The 24239-nt window shown below is 35.0% G+C and overlaps 4 protein-coding genes across 4 annotated transcripts; all 4 read left to right on the top strand.

The window, feature by feature from the left end:
- Positions 1-2599: 2599 nt before the first annotated feature.
- On the top strand, positions 2600-4395 carry LOC133834191 (uncharacterized). The gene is made up of 4 exons (XM_062263706.1): positions 2600-2815; positions 2983-3075; positions 3200-3324; positions 3869-4395. Exons 2-4 carry the CDS (start codon positions 2991-2993, stop codon positions 4100-4102), a joined length of 444 nt encoding a protein of 147 aa, XP_062119690.1. The 5' UTR covers positions 2600-2815; positions 2983-2990; the 3' UTR covers positions 4103-4395.
- A 2526-nt stretch (positions 4396-6921) lies between these two features.
- Positions 6922-10555, top strand: LOC133834190 (RNA polymerase sigma factor sigA-like). Its single transcript, XM_062263705.1, has 9 exons — positions 6922-7801; positions 7902-8100; positions 8886-8978; positions 9084-9212; positions 9303-9356; positions 9446-9523; positions 9615-9677; positions 9786-9898; positions 10214-10555. Exons 1-9 carry the CDS (start codon positions 7149-7151, stop codon positions 10320-10322), a joined length of 1491 nt encoding a protein of 496 aa, XP_062119689.1. The 5' UTR covers positions 6922-7148; the 3' UTR covers positions 10323-10555.
- Positions 10556-12443: 1888 nt separating this feature from the next.
- Positions 12444-15076, top strand: LOC133834189 (maltose excess protein 1-like, chloroplastic). Its single transcript, XM_062263704.1, has 7 exons — positions 12444-13316; positions 13399-13488; positions 13581-13682; positions 13780-13898; positions 14545-14607; positions 14715-14776; positions 14876-15076. The coding sequence occupies exons 1-7, from the start codon at positions 12612-12614 to the stop codon at positions 14956-14958; spliced, it is 1224 nt and encodes a 407-aa protein (XP_062119688.1). The 5' UTR covers positions 12444-12611; the 3' UTR covers positions 14959-15076.
- A 674-nt stretch (positions 15077-15750) lies between these two features.
- LOC133834188 (probable folate-biopterin transporter 7) lies at positions 15751-18746 on the top strand. The gene is made up of 3 exons (XM_062263703.1): positions 15751-16099; positions 16253-17140; positions 17423-18746. Exons 2-3 carry the CDS (start codon positions 16879-16881, stop codon positions 18523-18525), a joined length of 1365 nt encoding a protein of 454 aa, XP_062119687.1. The 5' UTR covers positions 15751-16099; positions 16253-16878; the 3' UTR covers positions 18526-18746.
- Positions 18747-24239: the final 5493 nt, after the last annotated feature.

The raw sequence follows: 24239 nt of genomic DNA, 5'->3' as shown, positions 1-24239 counted from the left end.
GTTGTTTTGATTATTTCCAAAACAAATCCCAACTTTCAATGAATTTTTAAATAAATAGAATTTTATGTATATATATTGAAATTTGCAATAAAGACGTACCTTAGTAAAATGTAATGCACGTTTGCTTAGTTGTATTGAGAAAATATGCGAACTTAGTCTTATTTTTTAACTTTTGTATTAAATTTTATTATATAGTCAATGGTAGGTAACCATTTGATACAGTGTATTTTTGTAAAGTATCGTTTTGGTACCAATTTAATCAAACTTTTCTCAATTATATTAGTTCTAAATTTAAATATAACTGATGACAGTATGATCATATTGCTAAAATTTTATTTATCAAATTTGAGTCTAGGGTACCGAATATGTATGATTTTAAAATACATGGCACCATATGATTGATTATTGAAAAAAGGGTACCAAAATAATATTTTGCAAAAATACGGGTATCAAATGAATAAATTTCCTATAATCAGTGTCATATATTTTAAAAAACAATATTTAATATAATGTATCAAATAAAGATATTACTAAAAATATTGTTGGAATTCAAACAATAACATTGTTGATAAGTATTTGGTAGTTTTGTTTTCGAACGAATGATTTTGCTAGTGAACAGTTTTAAATGCTAGACCTTCATAAATAAAAATAAAAAATGTCTATAGTTTAATAAAGAATGTGATTTTGTCTGAATAAATAAATAAATGAAGAAATGGGTTAATTTGTGTTTGTAATTTAGGATTGTTGTTGTCATCTTGTGTGACTTCAATGCACTAAATAGTGAAATGCTTGTATTTGACATTCTTTATTTTTTTCTTCATTTTTTCTTCATCTTTTCTTCATCTGCAGACAATTTTATTGTCTATTTTTTTGTTGTTGCTAATTTCTTGGCAACACTTTCAATGTAATGTACTCAGGATTTCCCTGCAAGAACAATTTAGAATTACTTTATATAAATTATGATTTTTTTTCAAATGTATTATTTTGAAATGTATAATATTTATTATACAATCAAATTATGGATTTTATAGTTGTTATCCCAAAATCCTGCCTTGGGCCCGGGACTGCGATCTAGGCCCACTAGCTGGGAGATTGGTGTCGGGCCCTACCTCGGCCCGTTTGACAGGAAGTATGATTGACTTCGACAGCCCAAGTGTGGGCCCAGGCCCGGAAGGTGTACGGGAAGAATGATCCGGGACCTTCATCCGGGAGAGGTACAACTGCTTGGGGTTACAGTCGGGATGTATGCAAACAACCCCGAAGCCTGGTAAGCGATCCGAGCTCTTGGTGGATGATCCAGGCTTACAATAAACGAAGAGGGACAAAGGTAAACGAACTCGGGTCGAGCCCTCATAATTGGCAGGATAAAACATCCGTGACCTTGACTCCGTCCCATGAAACATGGGGGTTGTCCCCACGTTTTACCTACGGAATAGACCACCTCGGGATTGTACGCCACTAGTTCAAACCTATGCTGCCACTACTCTGACTAATCTTGTCCCCTGAATCTGCCTCGTAATACGAAATGCCCAGACCAAAAGCCTCAATTTGTCGGGTGATAAGCAGGATTTGGGCTGCCCCAATGGGCTCGGGTGATTGTTTGTCTTTTATGTTTTTATCCTTTGTATTGGGCTTCCGATAGAGAAGCCAGTAGTATTTATACTTTTATTGGGCCTGGGTCAGCCCGGCCCAACCCCAGTGCTCCTGTGAACCTATAAATACATGTGATAGAGCACTGGGAAAGGGATCTATTTTTGGCGTGTATACAGTTACTCTGCTAAAACAAAGAGAAAACCCTATTGTTATAGATTTTCTAAGCTCTAATACAACTGTCTCGTGGACTAAGGCTCATAAACGCCCCAACCACGTAAAAATCTTGCTTATATCCTCTAAATCTCTTATCATTAATCTTGCTTAATTTTTATTAATATAGTTTCCGAAAATCTCGATAAACAATAGTAATTACAACTACTGCACCATCTGTTGTACAAATTACACGGAGTGTCTAGTTTTAGAGATGCCATTTAGTTTTTAGCCACTTCTTAAAAAAATTAATTTTATACTCAATATTTATTTGAATATACCAATTATACCCTTCAGTCATACCTAAATTATATGTGTATAAACAAGAGTACTATGTGAAATTTCATTATAATAATGGTTAAAATTTAACTGACTTTATTTAATAGCTAATTTAGTTAACTAATCCTAAAATTGGTACTTATCAAGAAATCGGTATGAATTTTAAAGTTTTGAGTAAAAATTAGTAGAAATTAGATCCAGTAGCCACTTTCTTTTTTATCTACAATTTTTAAGTTTTAGTATATTACCCACTATTTCAATCAATATACCTATTATACCCCTATAATTGGTAGATACTATTTTTAGAAGAGTACCATGTGGTCAATTATATCTTTAGAATTATCTGTGATTAAAATAAGTAGAACTAAATTAAAAATATTTAGAAAGTAATTTTAGTTCAGAACTCATTAAAACTGGCTAATTTTCAAAATATTCTTCAAAATTACACGTTATTGGGCCAAACCAAACTAAACAGCTGAAGCCCATTACTGAAACCCTATTAACCTATCAAGGCGCCACCCTCAAAACTCAACCCCACCACCACCATCTTCGGCAGCTCCATCTCCCCTGTCCGAATCACCCAGGCCCATCTCGGCCTCCCTCGCGCGCGACCCCCAAGTCAGCTGACCCGAACCCAGACGCGACCCCAACTCAGCCCTCACCACCATCGAACCACCCTTGCGCCACCTCTCCTCGCCTGTTCCCGCACCAAACCCAGACCAGACCAGACCAGGTATGATTTCTGCCTCGCCTGTTCTGAATGTGTTCGATTTCGAATATGTACCGCTTTAGTAACAATCGTATAGTTCTATGTTCTGAATGATTCTTCCTATCTAGTTTTCTTAAATTTTCAATATACTGAGAATCTTCGTAATTTAATTTGGTACACATTTGCTTCAGGTTTCAACATGATGAATTTTACAGCATCAATATGTAATAGACTGAATCTAAAGCAATTAGTTTCAAATCCTCGTGTTTACAACAGCGCTACTGGTAGGAGTTGCATCTTCTGTTCTGTTCTGTTCTTATTATCATATCAGAATCAGATATTGTTCGTACTAGAAACTTTTATGAATCTGTAATTGATGATTAAATGTGGTTAAAATGAAAAATCTAGATGTTTCTGGAGAAGGATTGAGTTTGATCTTCAGGCGCTGGGCTACTAAGAAAAGTGCAGGATCAACTAAGAATGGACGAGACTCACTACCCAAAAATCTTGGAGTTAAGAAATATGGAGGAGAGGTGAGAAGCTTTTTATTCGTCAATATTGGTTTTTTAAATTGAAAGAATGGTGGAACTTATCTCAAGTAACATATTCAGAACCTTCTCGCTTTTCATTTCTATTTTAAAACCGAAAACAAATACTAAAGATGAAAAGCAATCCATGTGTTGCCACTTGCTTACTGCTGAACTTTTATTTAGGGTTTATATTTGTTTGATTATATGTTTGGACGCTGTGTTTTGTACTCTGAATTTTGAATTTTGTAGAGTAACCTGATTTTGATGAACAAAAAATTGAGTATAACAATACATTTCTTAGACAGAATGATTATATTTTTGTTCTGAAGTGTTAGTTTGTAGAATTATTTGTAATTTTAGTTCATAAAAACTTTGATCAAACTCTAGTTTAGAGGTTTATTTGAACTATTTTAAAAAAGTACAAAAAGTAATTTGTCAAAACTTAGGTAACAAACGTCTAAAAATGTATAAACCCACTTTTTTTTTTATATTTAAACTCTCTTGAAACATTTTTTTTTGTATGTATATTTTTCTGATTGTGCTGCAGAGGGTGATACCTGGAAACATAATCGTTCGTCAGAGAGGTACCCGTTTTCATCCTGGAAATTATGTGGGCATAGGAAGAGATCACACCCTTTTTGCTCTGAAAGAAGGTGTCGTAAAGTTTGAACGACACAAGCTGAGTGGTCGGAAGTGGGTGCATGTCGAGCCAAAGGACGGGCATGTGCTACACCCTGTCTATGCAGACGGTGCAGCCCCGAAGCTCGAGGCTATGGCTTAAATTCTTGTTAGAGTTTAATGGGACCTTTTTTTTCTTCCTTAAACTGTAAAATTAAAGATAGAAGTCATAACCCTGTTGCTCTAAAAAAAAGTTTTTTCTTTTTTGCTAGTTCAACTCACTCGGATTCGAGTTTCATAACTACAATCAAATAAGTTTTTGCTGGGAGAGACCAGGACTGATCTCTACTTGCCATGAGGCTACGTCCATTCTCTATTTTTGCATTGTCACTTCTGTAAGAGCTTTGTTTGTTTGAAATGAGAACAAGAGAGAAAAAAGGTATATTTGTAGCTAAAGATGTGATCTTATTAACTTGTGCCCTAGTTTCATGAATGTGTTTTGTTTAAGCATGCTTATGTGTTGCGTGAATCCTTATGATTTCTTTGGTTGATGATTTAAGAAAACTTATGTATGGAAGTTTTATGATATGATTTGTGAAAATAATGGTCTTTGATTGCTAAATCTTATGCTTGATTATGGGCAAACCAAGCATTTTTATTTAAATTTTTAAGTTATGTTTTAGTTTTACATTTTTTTTAAAAAAGGAAAAAATATTGAAGAAAAAATAATTAATGGCTAAATTATTATTATATTGTTAATTTCATTAGTTATTTGTGTTTGGTTGGATGAGTAAGTTTGAAAAGAAGATGAAATTCAAGTTTTTGGTGCAAAGAATGGTTTGATTTTGGTTGATTAATATGGACTTTGTTAGTGATGACAAGTTTGGAAGCAGAAGTGTTGATTAGCTAGTTATTGAGAGTGTTGTGTGGATTGAGTTATTTGGTCTAAGTTTGGGAGAGTGAAAGTGTTATTTGAGTTGCAATTGAAATTCTTTTCAATTTTCATGGCTAGTAAAGGGCAAAAGTCTAAGAGAGATGATAGTGAAATATTTTTATGCAATTGCATTTCCATGTGAATATTATTGTATGCCTCATAATAATTCAAACACTTCACCAAGCCTTTTTTGGGGCCAGCAACAACAATGGTTCAGTCGTAGTGGTCTGGTCTGAGGCTCAGAAAATTCCCATCCAAGTTTGAGACCACTATGATTGAACCATTGATGTTGCAAGACATACAACGCATGCATATGCATAATATGTGGGTAATGATTTGCTAATCGTCCTTGTTGTCGAGTTTTGTATTCGGTTTATAGTTGAAACAAGTATAATTTATTAGGGGTGCACATCGGTCGGATTTTCGGGTTTTGGGTGTATCAGTTCGAGTTTCGGGTGGAGGAAAGTGGTACCGAATTCGGTTCGAAATTTTCGGATTTTGAGATGATTTTAGGTTTGGTCGGGTTTTAGGTAGGATTGGTCCAAAAATGAGCTGTGGGCCGAAAATGTGGATTGGTAAAAAAAATTCAAAAATACCATATTTTTGACACTTTTTTATTTTACTTTTCACATGTTTTTTTTAACTTTGTTGTTGGTTTGGTAATGTTGATTTTTTACAAATTGGGCCTTGGTAATTTTTTTTTTTAAAAAACCATTAATTTTTTCAATTTTTTTTTAAATTATGTATGAGTTTTGGTGTAACCCGAACCTGTGTGTCCTTAATTTCAAAATCCCGAACTCGACTCGAACCATGTTGGGTACGGACCAGATTTTACCCAAATTCGACAGATTTTGAAAAATCGGGTATTCAGGTTGCGGGTCAAGCGAGTTTTTCAGATTTTTCGAGTCAAATGTTTACCCCTATAATTTATGGTAATGGTTGCCTCTGTCCAATTTGCATGCAATGCATATACTTTTGGGTTTTCATTGTTGGATGAAGTTATGTTTCTTGATTCATTTGCTAGGTGCTCCATTTTTTATCATTTCACATATTATTGTGAGGTTCTTTTTCTTACCAAGTTAATTAAAAATCCATCAAATAAGTTGTAGTATTGTTAATGTTGAGTTGTTGAGCCTTTTCTTCAAGTTGAACAGCACCAAAGCAAAATGGCAAAAGCTTAGCATTTATTGTTAAGGGAAATTTATTAATTCTTGTATATTGAATTTATTTGGCATATGGTTGGTTGGTGAGTTTTCATTTTTCACTCACTAGTGGTGATAGTAATATACTTTAAGATACTCAACACCACATGAAGTGACACTCTATAGTTGGTTAGCGATATCTCATAATACTTATTAAATTCAAATGTGCGAGACCCGATATTAAATTGCACCAATATCCAGGGGCGGACTGAATGTGGAACGAGTGTGGTCAACTGACCCCAGTAAACTTTTATAAATTACATGTACATATGTTAATATTTTTGTAATATTTTAAGTATTTTAATAATTAAATGTATTGACCCCACTAAAATATTTACATTTTCTTTTTTCTTTTTTAAGATTTTATAGTTCTGTTTGTTTATTTCAAACTTTACCACATGTATTTTGCTTTTAATTCATGAGAATATTATTCATATGTATTTTTGTTAATGGATGTTTTTTTTTTTCCAGTAAAAATATATTCTAAGTCCGCCCCTGCCAATATATGTATGTCACCTCTATATGGTGTCGGACACCAGTGGTGCCCCTTAGCATAACGTGTGGTAAATGTACGTGACATGTACAATGTATACATCAAGTATTTGAATACGTATAAAATACAGATAATACCATAACCATTTTCTTTGTGGTTGATGAAAGGCCAAATATTCTCAAAGAGAGTTAGTGAAGAAGATAGAAGAAGTATATGGGCAACCACGCGCCACACGAACCAGCCTCACAATATCTATTTCAGCCAATCAAATCTCACCCTTCAATATCTTCTTCTATTTTCTCTATTCATTTTTATTTCTCTCCTCTACAAACAAATAAAGGATAAATCTTTCTCTTTAATTAATAAAATAAATAAATAAAATGAAACAACCCAAATAATAATATTATTATTCCCTCGGATTTCACCGCCTATGACCACTGTGCACCTTGTTTGTTCAACTAACCAAACCATATTGAGAAGTACCCAGTTTCAGTTTCGGTTAAAGATTCAATCTTGTGAAGATTACTATTGTTAAAGATTGCATTTTTGGGATTTGGGATGATCAGTTGAGATTCCAGAAATGGCCACAGCTGCAGTAATTGGGCTCAACACGGCTGCTGCTGCATCAGCTGGAAAGAGGCTTCTGGGTTCTTCTTCTTCTTCTTACTCTGATATCTCCGAAAAGCTTTCATTTTCTAACAACGATCATTCTTCTTACTCTTACTCGCCCAAGACCACTACCACCACCATCGTCGCCAACTTCTCTTCCTCTTCCAATCCCAGTCCCAATCACCAACACGCTTCTCACCCCATCAGAGCTCTCAGGGAGAATGTGGAGGCTGTTCCTTCCAGCTCAACCACCCCTGCTCCGCCTCCTCCGCCGTGGTTTCACGATTCCAGTGACTTGGAGGCACTTCTTCTGCTCCAGAAGTCCATGCTCGAGAAGCAGTGGACCCTTTCGTTTCAGAGGAAGAAAGCTTCCTTACCAAACAACAAACAGCTTCCAATCACTTGCTCCGGCGTTTCTGCTCGGCAGAGGAGGATCACATCTAGGAAGAAACCTTTCGCTCGCTCGGCTTTGACTGCTACCGCTGCTCCTAATCTTCAAAACCACTATCGATTCAAGGGTTATGTCAAGGGTGTTGTGTCTGAGGATTTGCTTTCCCATGCTGAGGTTGTGAGGTTATCTCATAAGATTAAGATTGGGCTTTCCTTGGATGACCACAAGTCCAGGTATTACTCATTCATTCATTTATTCATACTCTTTTGTTGATTTTGTTTTGGTTTTGTGTTAAAGTGAAACAACTTTTGTGTGATTGATTGGTGTGTTTAGATTGAAAGAGAGACTGGGATGTGAACCCTCTGATGAACAACTTGCAACTTCATTGAAGATTTCAAGAGCAGAATTACAGTCCAAAATGATTGAGTCTTCTTTGGCAAGAGAGAAGTTGGCAATGAGCAATGTTCGTCTTGTCATGTCCATTGCTCAAAGATATGACAATATGGGTGCTGAAATGGCTGACCTTGTTCAGGTATCTATCATTTTTTCTATGGCTAAATTAGTTGAATTGTAATTAATTAGAGCATATTTGTGACCGTTAGAATCCCGTGATCCGTAACTAGAAAGACCGGGTTAAACTGTGCAATGCCTTCTAAGACTGTCTAAGTATGGGACTACACAATTGAAAATGGTTTAAATGGGACTACACAATTGAAAATGGTTTAAATGGATTGACTGGTAGTATCCATGCCTGCCAATGCATGCATCTTTTTTTCGGTAGCCCATCACTTGAGAACTCAGTTAAGTGCGTTTTACTTGGAGCAATCTGATGATGAGTGACCTCCTGGGAAGTTTTCTTAGGAAGCGTGCGAGTGAGGACAAAGCACACTGGAAAGACTCATGTTGATTTGTAGGGTCAGTCGTCATTCCAGGAAGCAGCCATAGTTACAATATTGTTAGGTCTCAGTCTCACTAGAGGGTGTTGGCTCATAACTCTTATTTTTTTTTCTATAACTGAATTAGTTGAACTCTAATTGATTAGATCATAATGTTGTGAGAGCCAACAACCAATTCCATACTTAGTCGATTTAGGATCCTAATAATGGGACTACCACCACATTGGTCCTCCATACTCTGGACTTTTTCAAGGTCACTCCTTACCATTTGTTACAACCACTTGGGTAGAACTCACCCCTAAAAGATTAGCATATTAGAAGAGGGTGTTCAAGTGGATACAAACCACCAACTAATCTCATATTTACTTACCTGGATCCTAATGCAGAAGCTCATAAATCTCTTTTTCCTACTCTATTGTAGGGTGGTTTAATTGGTCTTCTCCGTGGGATCGAGAAATTCGATTCTTCCAAGGGGTTCCGAATTTCAACCTATGTCTACTGGTGGATACGGCAGGTAAATAGTTTAGCATAAGTGCATGATCCCATATATAATCTGTGTATTTTTATATGTATTCTAGAAGTAGAGTTAAGAAGGGAAATGGTTTTCTACTTTTGGCAGGGTGTTTCGAGAGCTCTAGTTGAAAATTCGAGAACCTTAAGGTTGCCCACACATTTACACGAAAGGTTAAGTTCAATCAAGAACGCAAAATTGAAACTGGAAGAGAAAGGAATAACACCATCGATTGATGTAAGTCTGTCATTTTATCCTTAAGAGCTACTTGCCTGTTATGTAAAGTGAAAATGCCATTCTTATATGTTGCTGAATGTTATTTAACAGAGGATAGCAGAAAGCCTAAACATGTCCAAAAAGAAAGTTAGGAATGCCACCGAGGTATTCAACTCTCGATTCGTTCTATTTGTGTATGCATCTTTGTTTTTGTTTTTTCTCTTCTGTTTTACTTACCATGTCTGCAAATGTAGGCAATCAGTAAAGTATTCTCCCTTGATAGGGATGCATTTCCCTCTTTGAATGGTCTACCCGGAGAAACTCATCACAGTGTAAGTGTGCTCGCGCTCTACAGTTCCCTTGCCACGCCAGCCTTTTCCTCTCGTCGCTATTGACCTTTCTTCTTCTTCTTGAATTGTTCAGTATGTTGCAGATAAATGCCCTGATAACATCCCATGGCACGGAGTAGATGAGTGGGCGCTCAAGGTGAGTAACATCTGCAAAAATACAGTGACTGTGATTGACATTTCGATATTGCCACGTAGTAGTTTCGTGGGGATGGAGAATGGGACATGATTGTGTAAAAATGTGCAGGAGGAAGTGAACAAGCTGATGAACACGACGCTCGGGGAACGGGAGAGAGATATCATACGCCTTTACTATGGTTTGGATAACGAGTGTCTTACTTGGGAGGATATTAGCAAACGGTGAGGTTATTAGCTCTTGGTTACATTTACATTATCATTAGAGGTTAATTATGTTCTTTTTCTTGACATATTGTGTGTTGTTAAAGAAAATATTCCACATGGAAAGTGTGTCACCAACACCAATTGGTTTTGAGATAAAACCCCATACTTCTTACCATGTATTAACATGGTATCAAGAGCCAACGATCGAACCAGAGTTACTCCACTCATCACCAATTGGTTTTGAGATAGATACCCATACTTCTTACCATGCACCAGATTCTACTTCTAAACCACTTTTCACATTCTAACACATGTGTGTTTGATTCTTTTCAGAATAGGTTTGTCCAGAGAAAGAGTGAGGCAAGTGGGACTTGTTGCAATGGAGAAACTAAAACATGGTGCAAGGAGGAGAAAGATGGAGGCCATGCTTGTGAAACAATAATCACAATTTGTATGTATGTATGGTTGAAAAACAAAGAAATTATACAGAGACTGTATATATATATGCAGAGGGAATTTGTATCACCCATTTGTTTTCATTTCCTGATTTGATATCATTTTAGTATAGAAGGCTCTTAAGAGTAACATACACTGATTACAAAGCTTTTGTAAGTTTAAGTTGGAGCACTTTTCCTTCTTCTTCTTCTTAGAAATGGTTTATATATTTTTAGATTTTGTGTTTTGTCTAATGAATTTTGTGTTTTGATAAAGTATTTTTTTGACCTTGTGTTTTCTAAAATAGTTCAAATTGACCCCTAAACCCAATTTTGATAAAAGTTTTTTGAACTAAAATCACAAATAATTCATCAAACTAACAACTTAGAACAAAAATACAGTCATTCTGCTTAAAAATTGTGTTGTTATATTAAATTTTTTGTTCATCAAAATCAAGTTTAGGGGCTTATTTTGAACAATTTTACAAAACACAGAATCTAAAGAATAATTTGTCAAAACACATGATCCAAACAGGTAACGAGGCAAAATACAAAGTCTAAATAATTATAAACCCTCTTAGAAATAATATATACATATACATATGTTGACATTGGAATAATTGAAAAGAAGAATAATATGGAAGTAATTAAAGTAATGGGTGGTTTGTGGTTGGTTGTATCGTATTTGCATGATGATGCAGCAACCTTATTTCTATTTCCTCCAACTAACATGAGAATCAAAACAAAACTCACCGTTTTGGACATGGAGTGTGTTGAACAAAAATTTTAAATTTAAAATATTAAAATTAATGCCAAACATAATTTCACCCACTTATTAGTTGGATTGGCTTATAGAGTTGACATGTTGGTTTATTGGGTTTTTCATTGTGATTGAGTTGTGGTTGATTGTGTAAAGGCTATTTCATTGGCTGTTCTTTATTGAGTTTCTGATTCTACTCACAATGGTTGATTATGTGCTTAGATGAGTAGAGAACATGATATTTTATGTAATAGTCAAAAAGTAAAGATACATCATATCATAGTATATTGAGATATTTGCGGCATAAATACCTAATATTTTCGTGATTATACATTTAATTACGTTGACGGTAAAATCACCAAATGTTATGTTTTTCTTACAGCTGTCACCACCACTTCTCTTAACTGTCATTTCAGCTATTTAAGCTGTCACGTGCCACTAGGGGTGAGCATCGGTCAGTTTGGGCGGTTTTTTCACAACAAAAAATCCAGAATTCGGTTTTCGGTTTGGATTGGTGCAATCCAAAAACCTACCGAATCAAACCAGTTTAAAAAAAAACCGACCGTTTTGGACTGCGGTTTGGTCGGTTAAACCGACCAAACCGAATTGATTATTGTTTTTTTTTTAAAGTTTTAGTTAAAAAATTAAAATTTTTGGATTGTTAGAATCCATTTTTGTGTGTTTTTAAAACATAAATATATAGAACATAATTACATTTATAAGTACCTTAAGTTTTTTTTTTTTTTTTTATTAAAAATTTTAATAATTAATAATTATATAATATTATATTATTATTTTATTGTGTTCGGTCGGTTTCGGTTTTATTGGTCGGTTCACCAAAATTTCCAAATCGACCGAACAGTGGCGGTTTGCACCGTCGGCGGTTTTTTCGGTTTTCGGTTTAAATAGTTTTGGTTTTTTCGGTGTTCGGTAGGTCGGTGTACACGGTTTTTTCGATTTTTCGGATTTTATCCTTAGCCCTACGTGCCACTATAATATTGGGTAATAGTTGGTTTGTGGTTTCTTGTATTTCTATTAGAATATTCTCATTATTTTTTCCAAAGATTTGTAATATTAGAATATTCTAATAGACAAATCATATGGATTTTAGTTGTTGAACAAGTAAGATATACATTATTCTACTCCAAAAACAAGTACTAGAGTAAGAGTAGTACTAGTACTACTACTCTCTAAATAGAAATCTCGCTTAAATAGTGGATCTATTCAACCTTGGATCTTATAATAATAAATGAAAAATATCATATCATAATAATAAATGAAAAATATAATAATAATAATAAATGGAAAATATCAAAGAAGAAGGGTTGGGTCCACGCCACGTGTCGCCCTTTTAGGAGAGCCTTTCAGATCCACATGTACACACACTCAAATCGAAAGAAAAGGCCTTTTTCCAAAATAGAAACAAATAGCAGACTGCCACTCCCACTATCACCGGAGCCACCACCACCACCACCACCACCGGTACCGGAGCTACCACCACCACCGCCGGAGCTGTTGCTGATTGTTGCAACCCAAAATGGCAAAGTGTGCTCTCATTTTCTCTCATGCTTGTGCTACTGCTCCTATCACCACCACCACCACCACCAAGGCTCATCATCATCATCATCATCGGCATATCTCTGTGAAATCTCTCCCTTTCTCCTCTTCTTCCACCAATCTCAATCTCAGTCTCAATCGCAACCTCAAACTCAACAGTCTCCACCCTCACCATCATAATCACCATCCTCATCGGCCCCCTTCTTCCCTCAATTCCGACGTCCCCCACCCCAACAGCCTCACCCTTGGCCTCCAGCAATGGGATTCCTTGACCGCCAACTTCTCCGCAGCCTCCAATATTCCTTTTCTCCTTCTCCAGCTCCCCCAGATCATCCTCAACGCCCGTAATCTCCTCGCCGGAAACAAATCCGCCCTTTTGGCTGTCCCCTGGCTCGGAATGCTCACTGGTTTGCTTGGAAACCTCTCTTTGCTCTCCTACTTCGCCAAGAAGAGAGAGAAGGAAGTCATCGTCGTTCAAACCTTGGGTGTGCTCTCTCAGTTCGTCGTCTTTGCTCAGCTCGCCATGGCCGATGCTATGCCTTTCCCTTACTTCGTCGCCACCTCCGTTCTCGTCGTAACGGGTCTGCTCGTTAATTTCTTGAATTACTTCTATTTGCTTAATGATTCAGTATGGAGATTTTGGGAGGACGTAATTACGATTGGTGGCCTATCAGCCTTGCCACAGGTCAGAATTTGAATTTGACTAATTTGGATTTCGAAATGGAATTTGAGTATTTGAGTTTGATTCTAAAAATCTGAAAATACAGGTTATGTGGTCCACTTTTGTTCCCTATATACCAAACACTATCTTGCCCGGGGCTCTAGCTTTTGTTGTAGCTGTTGCAGCTGTTCTAATGGTAAAGCCTTAAAACTTTCTTCTTATACATGTCAAATTAGAGTACAAAGATAGTGCTTTTCAAGATAACATTGTAGTCAATAACATTTTCAGGCACGACTAGGCAAACTATCTGAGAAAAGCACCAAATTTGTTGGAGCCATATCTGGGTGGACGGCTACTCTGCTCTTCATGTGGATGCCAGTATCACAAATGGTAATTATCCATGTCTGTGATGCTGTTTCTGCTCATCTCGAATCAACTTCAATTTGGTATATAAACTTGATGATTGTTGCTTCCTTTCCTTTTTCAGTGGACAAATTTCCTCAATCCTGACAACATTAAAGGCTTATCGCCTTTCTCTATGCTGCTTGCGATGATTGGCAATGGACTAATGATCCCCCGTGCGCTTTTGACTCGTGATTTCATGTGGTAATGCATTTTTTCAATCTCTTTCAACAAAACACTTGTCTGCATCAATTTGTAAGTTCTATGGTAGTATAGCAGCATTTGGTGTGTCAGGTGTTATTAATTTTCTCATTTAGTTTATAGTGCATTACTAGTGTGGATCCATGAGTGTATTTAGAAAGTGTGGGGAACAACTGTTGGAAAACCTTTTGCTTTCATTGTCTCTCCTGCAGCATGTGTGTGACAAGTAACAAATTACTTCTGCTGCACTTTGGGCCTTTTGTTCTCACTTTTTTACCGAATTCTATGCGGTCTTTACTGCTGCTGCTTCCTATTTAAAACATCATATAGAGGAAACTGTTTTGTTGGCTGATGATTTCATCAACTAATAAAACTATGACAAGCGAATTAGTGAGCTTAAGCAGACTAGCTGTTATAGGGCTTGTACTACTGGTGTTAGAGAGACATGAGATATTAGAAGAAAATGCAAAATAGTAGTAGTAAAGACACAGAGGTTCGGCTGGAATAAGACCTTTAGATGAAGTGCGACCATGTTTAAATAGGTGCATTCACAGCATATAACCATAACATTACTGTGGCAAGGGAAATATTGACAAAACCTAATAAAGAATAAAAACTAGCCTTTGATGAAGTTATGATATGATTTCAGGTTTCTCGGTTCTTCTTGGGCTTCTTTCTTTTATGGATATGGAAATCTAGCCTGCTTGTACTGGTAAGTTGCTCTTTAATATTTTGTGGTTCATTTGCAGTGTGTTCCTAATCCTGTACTCTTTAGATAGTAGATTAACCTGAGTCATGAGACCTTGTGCTTTCCTTCAGGTTCAATAGTATCAGCAAGGAATTCTTCTTGGCAGCAACCGCTGGTTTCGTATTGTGGATAGGTTTGTCTCTCAATAACTGATGCAATCCCCGAAAGAACACGTAAGAAAATTTATCTTGGGCATTTAAGTGATTTCTGATTGGCTTTTTCTTACTAACAGGAATGGCTCTATGGAGAGACACTGTAGTTCATGGATATAACTCACCCTTCACATCATTGAAAGAGTTGATTTCTGGATCATAGAGAGAGTGTGTTTAATTGGGTAGCTTTTAAATTGTTATTACAATAAATGTTATGAGGAATTAGAATTAATCGCTTTTGTAACCCTTCAATTTTATAGGAAATTACTTTCTGGTTTGAAGTTTAAGTAATTCAATAATTTTTTTTTTTCATGTCCTTGCACTGGGATAGAATTGCTGTTGCCAAGAACCTGAAATAAAATAATCTGTAATAATAAATCAAAGCTACAAGTTCAACCATATCATATCATCCACAGAATTTGCACTTGTACTAGAAATATACTTATGGTTACTGCTCATCTTAGACTATAGTTCTAAAACATGTTGAAAATCTTAAAACTTGGTTTGTGTTGGTGACTTTCTGATGCTTGATTAAATCATAGGAGTGAGAGGTGAACTGCAAAAATCTATCTAATACTCTCTATTGTAGAAGATTCTATAGACTAGACAAAATGTCATTTTTTTCTAAGAAATCTTAATTAATTGAAGTTATGTGAAAGGGGAAGATAAGGAACCTCGTTTTAGTTAAAAGCAGAGGCTCAAGGATACCACTCTCATGATTTTTGAACAGGTATACAGATAACTACCAGCAAATGCGCAGACATTTCACCGAGGCTGGTATGTGATGCTGATCTATTACTTTTTCTTGTGTCCCTTTACTGAACTGGTTTTGTATGCAGCTTTTTTCATGAGAAAACATGATTGTTGATTTAGTTTTATTTTTGTTGTTATTATTGTCCGATGAAGGAAACTGTTTACTTGTCTCTGCGAAAGGATTTATCCAGGCATGATACAAGAATTCCTTTGATATTCTTAGTGCATAATTGTACGAGTTGTGCTAATTTACTTTGCATTTTGACTGACACTGATAATGCTTTTGAAGCAGTGAATAAGGTCATTGCATTGGCAAGTCATTGAACCATCTTATAGTTGCAGAGGTGTAAGTCTTCTTCTACTGCCTAAAACTTGAATCGAATGAAGCTTTTGTGAGAAATCAACACGAACCAATTGTATCCTCAGTTGATCTCTTTGAAAATGGCGGACCCGACCCCAGAAGGAGCCAAATGTCGATGCAGTGAGATGATATTACTAACAAGGGTTTAACATCAACAGTAGAGAGAGTTGACAATTCTTCTGCAATGTTGGTAATAGTTGTATAATATTGTATTGTGCAGAGTAATGGTAGTTAAATGTAACATCAACATATTCATAGATTTTAATTTTAAATTTATGTAAATTTAATCTGTCATCAACTATTGAAACGTACTTCTTATGTTGGTAACTTTGGTCCCCCACAGTTATGCTCATCGGAATCTGTCTGGGAAAGGAATTTGGGACCTCTGGTGTTGCTTGCCGGTGCTGAAAAACTTTGATGCAATTGTAACTACTACCTTTTGCTTTTGCTTAGATCATTCTCTCAAACTCTCAAGTCTTTAGACAGAAGATGATATTTACTAATGCTATGACTTTTGCTTCTAATAATTTATGTTACTTTATAGAAAGTAGTAGAAGAAACAATAAACACTAGGAAATAATCCAGCAAAATAGTCAAACAAATTAGACTGTATCTTCTTGAACATTAAGTAGCTTAGCTCTCTCTTTCACCGACTATAATAAAGTATTATGCTAATTTGGAGAGAATAAGAATTAGGCACGCGTCATATCTAGCAATAGAATAAAAATAAAGCAAAAGTTAACAAGACACGTGTCATTGTGTCTGTATCTGTATCAGTCAAATATAAGAAGAAGAAGAAAAAAAAAAGAAGTGCAAGAAAAAGAGAGAGAGAGAGAACAGTTCTCCAAGATAACAGATTTAGATACAGACAGTTCAAAACTTGAAACTTGGTTCTTTCTAGAAGATCAGTAATATATATTATATATAGGACTCCATTATATACATATACATAGTAATAAAGACATAGAAATGGCAGATTCAGATTCAAAGGTGGTGGGGAGGACCCAGAGGAGGATTCTGGGTATAGGTTACTGGGTGCAGGGATTCAGGTGCTTGCCATGGATGGCAGTGATTTTCTTCCTCAAGGATGGGGTTGGAGTGGATCCCTCCACCATTCAGCTCCTTCTCAGCTCTGCCAACCTTCCCATGGTCGCCAAGCCTCTCTATGGCGTCCTCTCCGATGCCCTCTACCTCTCTGGCCAGCATCGTATTCCGTACATCGCCTTCGGAGGTATATAATTCTTTATTAATATTCAAGACTCAAAAGTCAAAGCTAGGTAGATGCTTTTTTCTTTTCTTTTGTTTCATAACATAACATGTCTTTCTAATCTTGTTCATTGTCCAATCATAATTATTCATGAATCAATGCCCATAAGAAGCTTTTTTCCACTCATAGATTATGTTATTTTATTGGGATGACTAGAAAACTAAAAGTAGCATAAAAAATAAAGCCCAAAAGCAGATGTGATCATATAGCCAAGAGTGCTTTCTAACTCAACCTCTGTTGTTGCAGCTTTCTTACAAGCACTGTCATGGCTGGCATTAGCAATTATCTCTCCCTCAAGCATTTCAATAACCACCATGGCCTTATATCTCCTACTCAGTAATCTTGGGGCTTCAATAGCTGAGGTTGCAAATGATGCCATTGTAGCAGAGGTAGGGAAACAGCAGCAGCCAACTTCCTCCAAAACATCTCAGCCATCACCATCACCAGCCTCCTCCTCCTCCTCAGGTGAGCTCCAATCATTTGTATGGATAGCTTCATCCGCCGGAGGAGTCTTAGGAAATCTCCTGGGCGGTCTCATCATCAACCGGGTGTCCCCTCAGAAGATGTTCCTCCTTTTTGGCCTTCTGGCATCTCTCCAACTCTTTGTCACCATCATGGTCAGGGAGAGCTCACTCAACCTTCCCAAGAGGGCATCTGACAGTGGGGTTAGGAAGCAGCTTTCGCAGCTAACAATCGCCTTGAGAAAGCCAGCAATTGCACGGTCAATCACATGGTTTGCACTATCTTATGCAGTGATTCCTGCACTGACAGGCACAATGTTCTTTTATCAAACAGAACATCTGAAGATTGACTCTTCAGTGTTGGGAATCTCCAAGGTGTTCGGGCAGGTGGCCATGCTTTTATGGAGCATAGTCTACAACGGCTCCCTGAAGCGGATGGCATCATCCAGGACAATAATAGCAGGACTTCAGGTGGCGATGGCGTTGTTCATGTTATCAGATGTGCTGTTTGTAAAAGGAGTGTACCGAAGCATTGGAGTCCCGGATGGGGTGTATGTAGTAATATTCTCAGGGCTTTTGGAGGTTCTCTTCTTCTTCAAGATACTGCCGTTCAGCGTGGTGATAGCGAGGCTGTGCCCTGCAGGCTGCGAGGGGTCTCTGATGGCGCTGGTGATGTCGGCTGTAGCGCTGGCGATGATAGTGAGTGGCTATCTTGGAGTTGCGCTTGCAGCCTATGTTGGGGTGACCCCTGCTAATGAGTTCTCAGGCTTGCCGAAAGCCATTGCAATACAGGCGGTTTGCACCCTTGTCCCGCTGTTTTGGTCATCTTGTATCCCAGAGGATGAGCAAGAGAAATCTTCATCTTCTTCCAGGACCAAAAGTGAATAGAGTAGCTAGCTGACATTCATTCTTGGTTATATTGAATGTGGATTTATTGCTGCTACAGCTTTTCAGATTCTTCTGTATTTTCATATTGGTTGATATTCATCTTCCATTTATTTTGTTCCTTGAACTAAATCTATTTGTTGTATTGTATAGTCTATGTATGTACATATATATTGAACATTAAGAGGACATTAATTAATGAACGCATGTATTTTATTGATTCATCTGGTTTTTGGTAAAGGAAAGATGCATATATATTATGAGGAATTCTTTTATAGGGCTTCACTTTGAGTTCTACTGGTGGGACTCTCAGTGTTCTCGATTTAAACATGTTGTTACTGGAAACTAGGTCCAAACATGTTGCATGCGTGACTAATTTTTTTTATACGCGTGGAAAGTAACATGTTTGAATCTAGTTTTTGGTACTGGAAATTATTCAGAATTTTCTGAAAATTTGTAGGATGTTTTAAATAGCTACAATATACACGGTTATAAAAAAAAATCGCGCCGAAAACTGTTCACGGGCCGAGAACACTAAGAGTCCCACTGTTAGGACTTAAAGTAAAGCCCATTTAAAAGAATTGTCCATAATATTAATATATTAGATGATAAACATCAATTAATATAAATATTAGGTTGTAAAATTTAGTTGCTCTTCCATATTGAAACTAGAATCATGTTGGATTTGACACATTCTTTTCCTCCTCTAAATAATTATAGATAAAAATCTGAATAAATCTATATCATGTAAGATATTATATAGCATTGGATATTTAGGTTTGCAAATGGGAATAATCTACACTCCACTTTGCCTTGCAATGAATTAAAGTTAAACTACTTATCTTTGTAAAGGCAAGACTGGTGTTATTCTTAGCTGAGACTGGCACATATAGTTGTAGATAGGGGTGTTTATTGGTCGATTTGATCGGGTTATAACGTAATTTAATCAATCCAACGTAAAAGTTGGGTTGCAAAAATTTAACTCTAACTCGTCCAATTAAGAAGAAAAAAAAGTTTAACCCATTCAATGTTTTAGGCGGTTTGGTTGAGTTAACCTGCCCAAACCAATTTTAAGTTATTTTTTAAAAAAAAAAGTTCAAATAATTAGATTTAACAAACTAAAAGTATAGTATACGTGTTCCGAACTTAGACATATTATTCTAAATTGAAATTTTAAAATCATTGTTAAAATTTTTAAAATAATATTTAATATTACATATAATATGCGTAATATAAATATATATAAATGAAAAAAATTCTTAATCGGTTTATTCAGGTTATTTAGCCGAGTTTGTATAATTTCTAAATTGCCCAATATAATAATAGAGCGATTTGAATTTTTGTCACATTCGCGTTGCATTTTTTGTCGATTTTTTTTTGTTTGATTTGGATGGTTTATTCGGATTGGACAGTTTAAAAAAAAAATATATCCTTATTGTAAATGCTTCTAATTATACGATGAGAAATTATAAAGAGACTCTCTAGCCCACTCTTTTTTACACTCTTTTTAATTTAATATATTTTAATAAAATAATAGGTGACGTAGTTTTATATATATTACAATTATAATGTCATCAAACACTTATTTTTTCAAAGTGAACTCCCTAAAAATTTATTTAAATAAAAGCATTAAAATATAATTTAGATTGAAATATCAATAATTTAATAATAAAAATCATTAAAACATTCAGCTACACCTTCACCTTTTTTAAGCACATTTTGTAATTAAGAGTAAAGAAATATGTATGAGGGGTGGTTATATATATATATATATATAGGATTTATACTTTTTTTTTTTTTTTTTTTATGTTGTGTTTTGTCTCATTATCATGTGTTTTAATAAATTACATTTTGAATCCTATGTTTTGTAAAATTGTTAAAATAGAACCCTAAACTCAATACTCAATTTTGATAAAAAAAAATTAAATATAAAACATAATTTTTAAGCATAATGATTTTATTTTTGTTCTTAATTGTTAGTTTGGTAAATTATTTATGATTTTAGTTGAGAAAACATTGACCAAAATCGGGTTTAGGATTCTATTTTAACAATTTTATAAAACATAAAGTTGAAAAGAAATTTATCAAAACAGTGTCCAATCCAAAAAATATAAACCCATATATATATATACTAGTAGATATAATTTAACTTTCAATGTTTGAATAAGTTGGCCAAATCTATTTTTCTATATACAAATTAAATTAATTAACATTCCTAGAGGATCATTAATTAACAGTCTTTGATATGAAAATTTCAAAAGATAAAAAGAGTATAGTCCTTTCGGATACTAAGTCAATTAGCCACAGTACATCATTTCCCAACCCATAGCGAGATTTCATCGAACACAAAACAGACATTCTTAAATTACAAGTATAATATAAATATGAAACCAAACTATATGTATATATATCTTTATATAGTTTTTCTACCAGAACCACAAAGACATGTAGTTTTTTCAATGAAATAATGAAAACCCATTTCTTGAAAATCCAAAATAAAAAATCTGACTAACCCATTTGTTTCTGATGGTGAAGATCATATGTATGAAAACAGATAGATCATGTGGTGGTGAAGTAAAAGACAGGGTGGAGCAAGAGATGAAGGAGCTTGATGCAAGCGCAGGAGAAGGAAAGGAACACCACACCGTAGACGATCCTCAGAGCCATTCAGAGAGAGAGATGAGTTATTGGTCTCAGATCAGAGATCCTCAGAGGAACAGAGAGAGAGAGAGACGATTTAAGTAATGTAATAAGAGTAGTATTGGATAAGGTCCTTTTCCTTTAATTTTGCCTTTGTTTTTTAATTCAAATCTTTATTGCCACGTGTCACTATATTAAAAGGTTTGACTTGCCACGTGGGATACTGATATTATTTATGCTAACTTGTTTAATAAGCAAAGGAAAGGTAATATGATAAGATAACACATGCAATGCGCCACTCTAAAAGATTATTAAAATCTTTCTTGTTTCAGTAACTTGAATTGAATGACCTCATTTTAAAAACAAAGCTTTTTATAAAGTTTTGTTACTATCCACACGAGATCGGTGGTTTACGTTTATATATTTATTTATATGTATATATATATATATATAGATACATAATTCTACTACAGGGCTTCACTTTAAGCTCTATAGGTAGGGTTTTTATTATTTCTCGACTCGTGAATGACCGTGTATATTGTAGCTATTTAGAGTATCCTGTAAATTTTCAGAAAATTCTGAATAGTTTACAGTACCGAAAATTAGGTTCAAACATGTTGTTGCACGCGTGACTAATTCTTTTTATGCGAGTAGAAAATAACATGTTTGAACCTAGTTTTCGGTACTGTAAACTATTCGAAATTTTCTGAAAATTTGCAGGATGCTCTAAATAGCTACAATATACACGGTCATAAAAAAAAGTCACGTCGAAAATTATTCACGAGTCGAGAAACAATAAGAACCCTACCTGTAGAGCTTAAAGTGAAACTCCTATAAGAGAATTGTCCTATATATATATATTAAAAAGTTTTGTTACTATGCACACGACATCGGTGTAGCTTTTTATATATATATATGACAATTTTTTTATAGGGGCTTCACTTTAAGCCCTACCGGTAAGGCTCTTAGTGTTTCTCCACCCATGAACAATTTTTGGTGCGATTTTTTTTTATGACCGTGTATATTGTAGCTATTTAGAGTATCCTGCAAATTTTCAGAAAATTTCGAATAGTTTATAGTACCGAAAACTAGGTTCAAACATATTGTTTTCCACTTGCATAAAAAAAATTAGTCACACGTGCAACAACATGTTTGAACCTAGTTTTCGGTACTGTAAACTATTCAGAATTTTCTGAAAATTTGTAGGATGCTCTAAATAGCTACAATATACACGGTCATAAAAAAAAATCGCACCAAAAACTGTTCACGAATTTAGAATTCAAAAAGTAATTTATCATACCTCGTTTTTTTCTCTAGGAGGAGCAAATATGAAAGCAACAATATTAGAGCATTTATCCTGATTTTTTATTATATTTATGACCAACTCTGTCGACCAACATAATCTAAGTTGGGTCACTCAAAAAAGTTATTTTTAATTGGAATTTGTGTAAAATTAATTTTTATTAGACTAATAGAATTCACTTAAAATAATATTAATTGTGTTGAGTTGTTAGCAAGGAGAGCCATTTGCGGCTATCCTTCAAATAATAATGGAACAAAGATTATTGGGAAGTGTGTTATGTATCTTTTAATTTTATAATTTAGTTTTTAAGTATTATAGCCTAGTATCTATACTATAATATCTTTAACTTAAAAAAGTACATCTAATCTACTATAGTTATTGTAATTTATTTGAGAGCTGTAATTGTTTTTGTTATGGCCAATATTGAATAAATTTGAGAAGCATATGAATTGTAACCTAAATTCAAAGAGAAGATTTTGCAGGTATTAGAGGGTGTTTGTACATTATAGGCAAAGGCAAATGAGAAATTGCATAAATAATAAATGGTGTAATTCCGATTGATTATAAAAAAATAATCACTTTGAGTAACTGTTAAAAAAAAATCATATAAATAATAAATATTGGTGTAATTTTGATTGATTATCATAAAATTATTTTGGGTAATTGCTGATATTAACGTGTAATTAATTCTGACACAAATATATAAAGTATCACACACTTAGGGCCTGTTTGACATTGTTTTCAGTTTTTTGTTTTCAAAGTTGTGTTCTCATAATTGAGAACAGAAAACTGTTTTTGTAGTTTTAAAAAAACAATAAGTGTTTGGTTAATGTTTTCTAAAAACAATTTTTTTGTTTTATTTTTTTTTAAATTTTAAATAAAAAATTAACAAATATATTTACAAAGAGAAAAATATTTTAAACATTTGTAATAAATAATGAGATAAAATAATTTGAAAATAAATGATGAAAAATAAGAAGTGAAAAAGTAAGGAGATAAAATTTGAAGAAATAGAAATTGAGAAGAGAGAAATTGATTCAAGAAAAAATAAGAGAGAATGTGATGAGAAAGAAAGTGGAGAGAGATAAGTGAATAGAGAGAAAGTGATGAGAGAGGAAATGGAGAGAGAGAAAATGAGGAGAGAGAAAGTGATGTGAGAGAAAGTGAAGAGAGAGAAACTAATGACATAGAAAATGATGTGACAATAAATGATGTTAGATAATAATAATTAAAAAAGTGATGTGATAAAAAAAAATAGACAAAAAAAATTTGAGAACAACAGAAAACAACTTTTTGATGTTCTCAAAATTTTATGTTTTTTTATAACTTTGTTTTTAAAAATTGTTTTTTGAAAACAACGCCAAACACCTCAACTTGTTTTCAAAAAACAGTTTTTAGCTTTTAAAAACAGTTTTTTAGTTAAGGTGTCAAACACCCTCTAGTCTTTGCAGTATTTTCTGGTGATAGAGGGAAGGTTTGTTTCGAGTTCGCCCAAGCAGACGTAGTGGTACTTTCGTTCTGTTTGATAGTTGTTGTATCTTAGTGTTATCCCCATTTCCTGCATGGGCTCGGGGCCTTTGTCTTGGCCCATTGTCAGGGGCCAGGTCAGCACGCGGGCCCGGCCCAAGGCCTCTTGGTATGTAGAGTGCACAAGGGGAAGGGTATGGACCGGGGATTCATGTCTGGGACCATTGGAGGGGTCCGGAATGTCCCTCCGGGTCCGTCCTCCGCGACGATAGTCCGGGCGTTCAAACCGCCGCGGCCTACGCGTCCC

Source organism: Humulus lupulus, chromosome 5 (assembly GCF_963169125.1).
Source record: "Humulus lupulus chromosome 5, drHumLupu1.1, whole genome shotgun sequence".
NCBI classification, from domain to species: domain Eukaryota; kingdom Viridiplantae; phylum Streptophyta; class Magnoliopsida; order Rosales; family Cannabaceae; genus Humulus; species Humulus lupulus.
The sequence above is the reverse complement of the archived record's forward strand: the minus strand, read 5'-3'. Positions and strand labels throughout refer to the sequence as shown.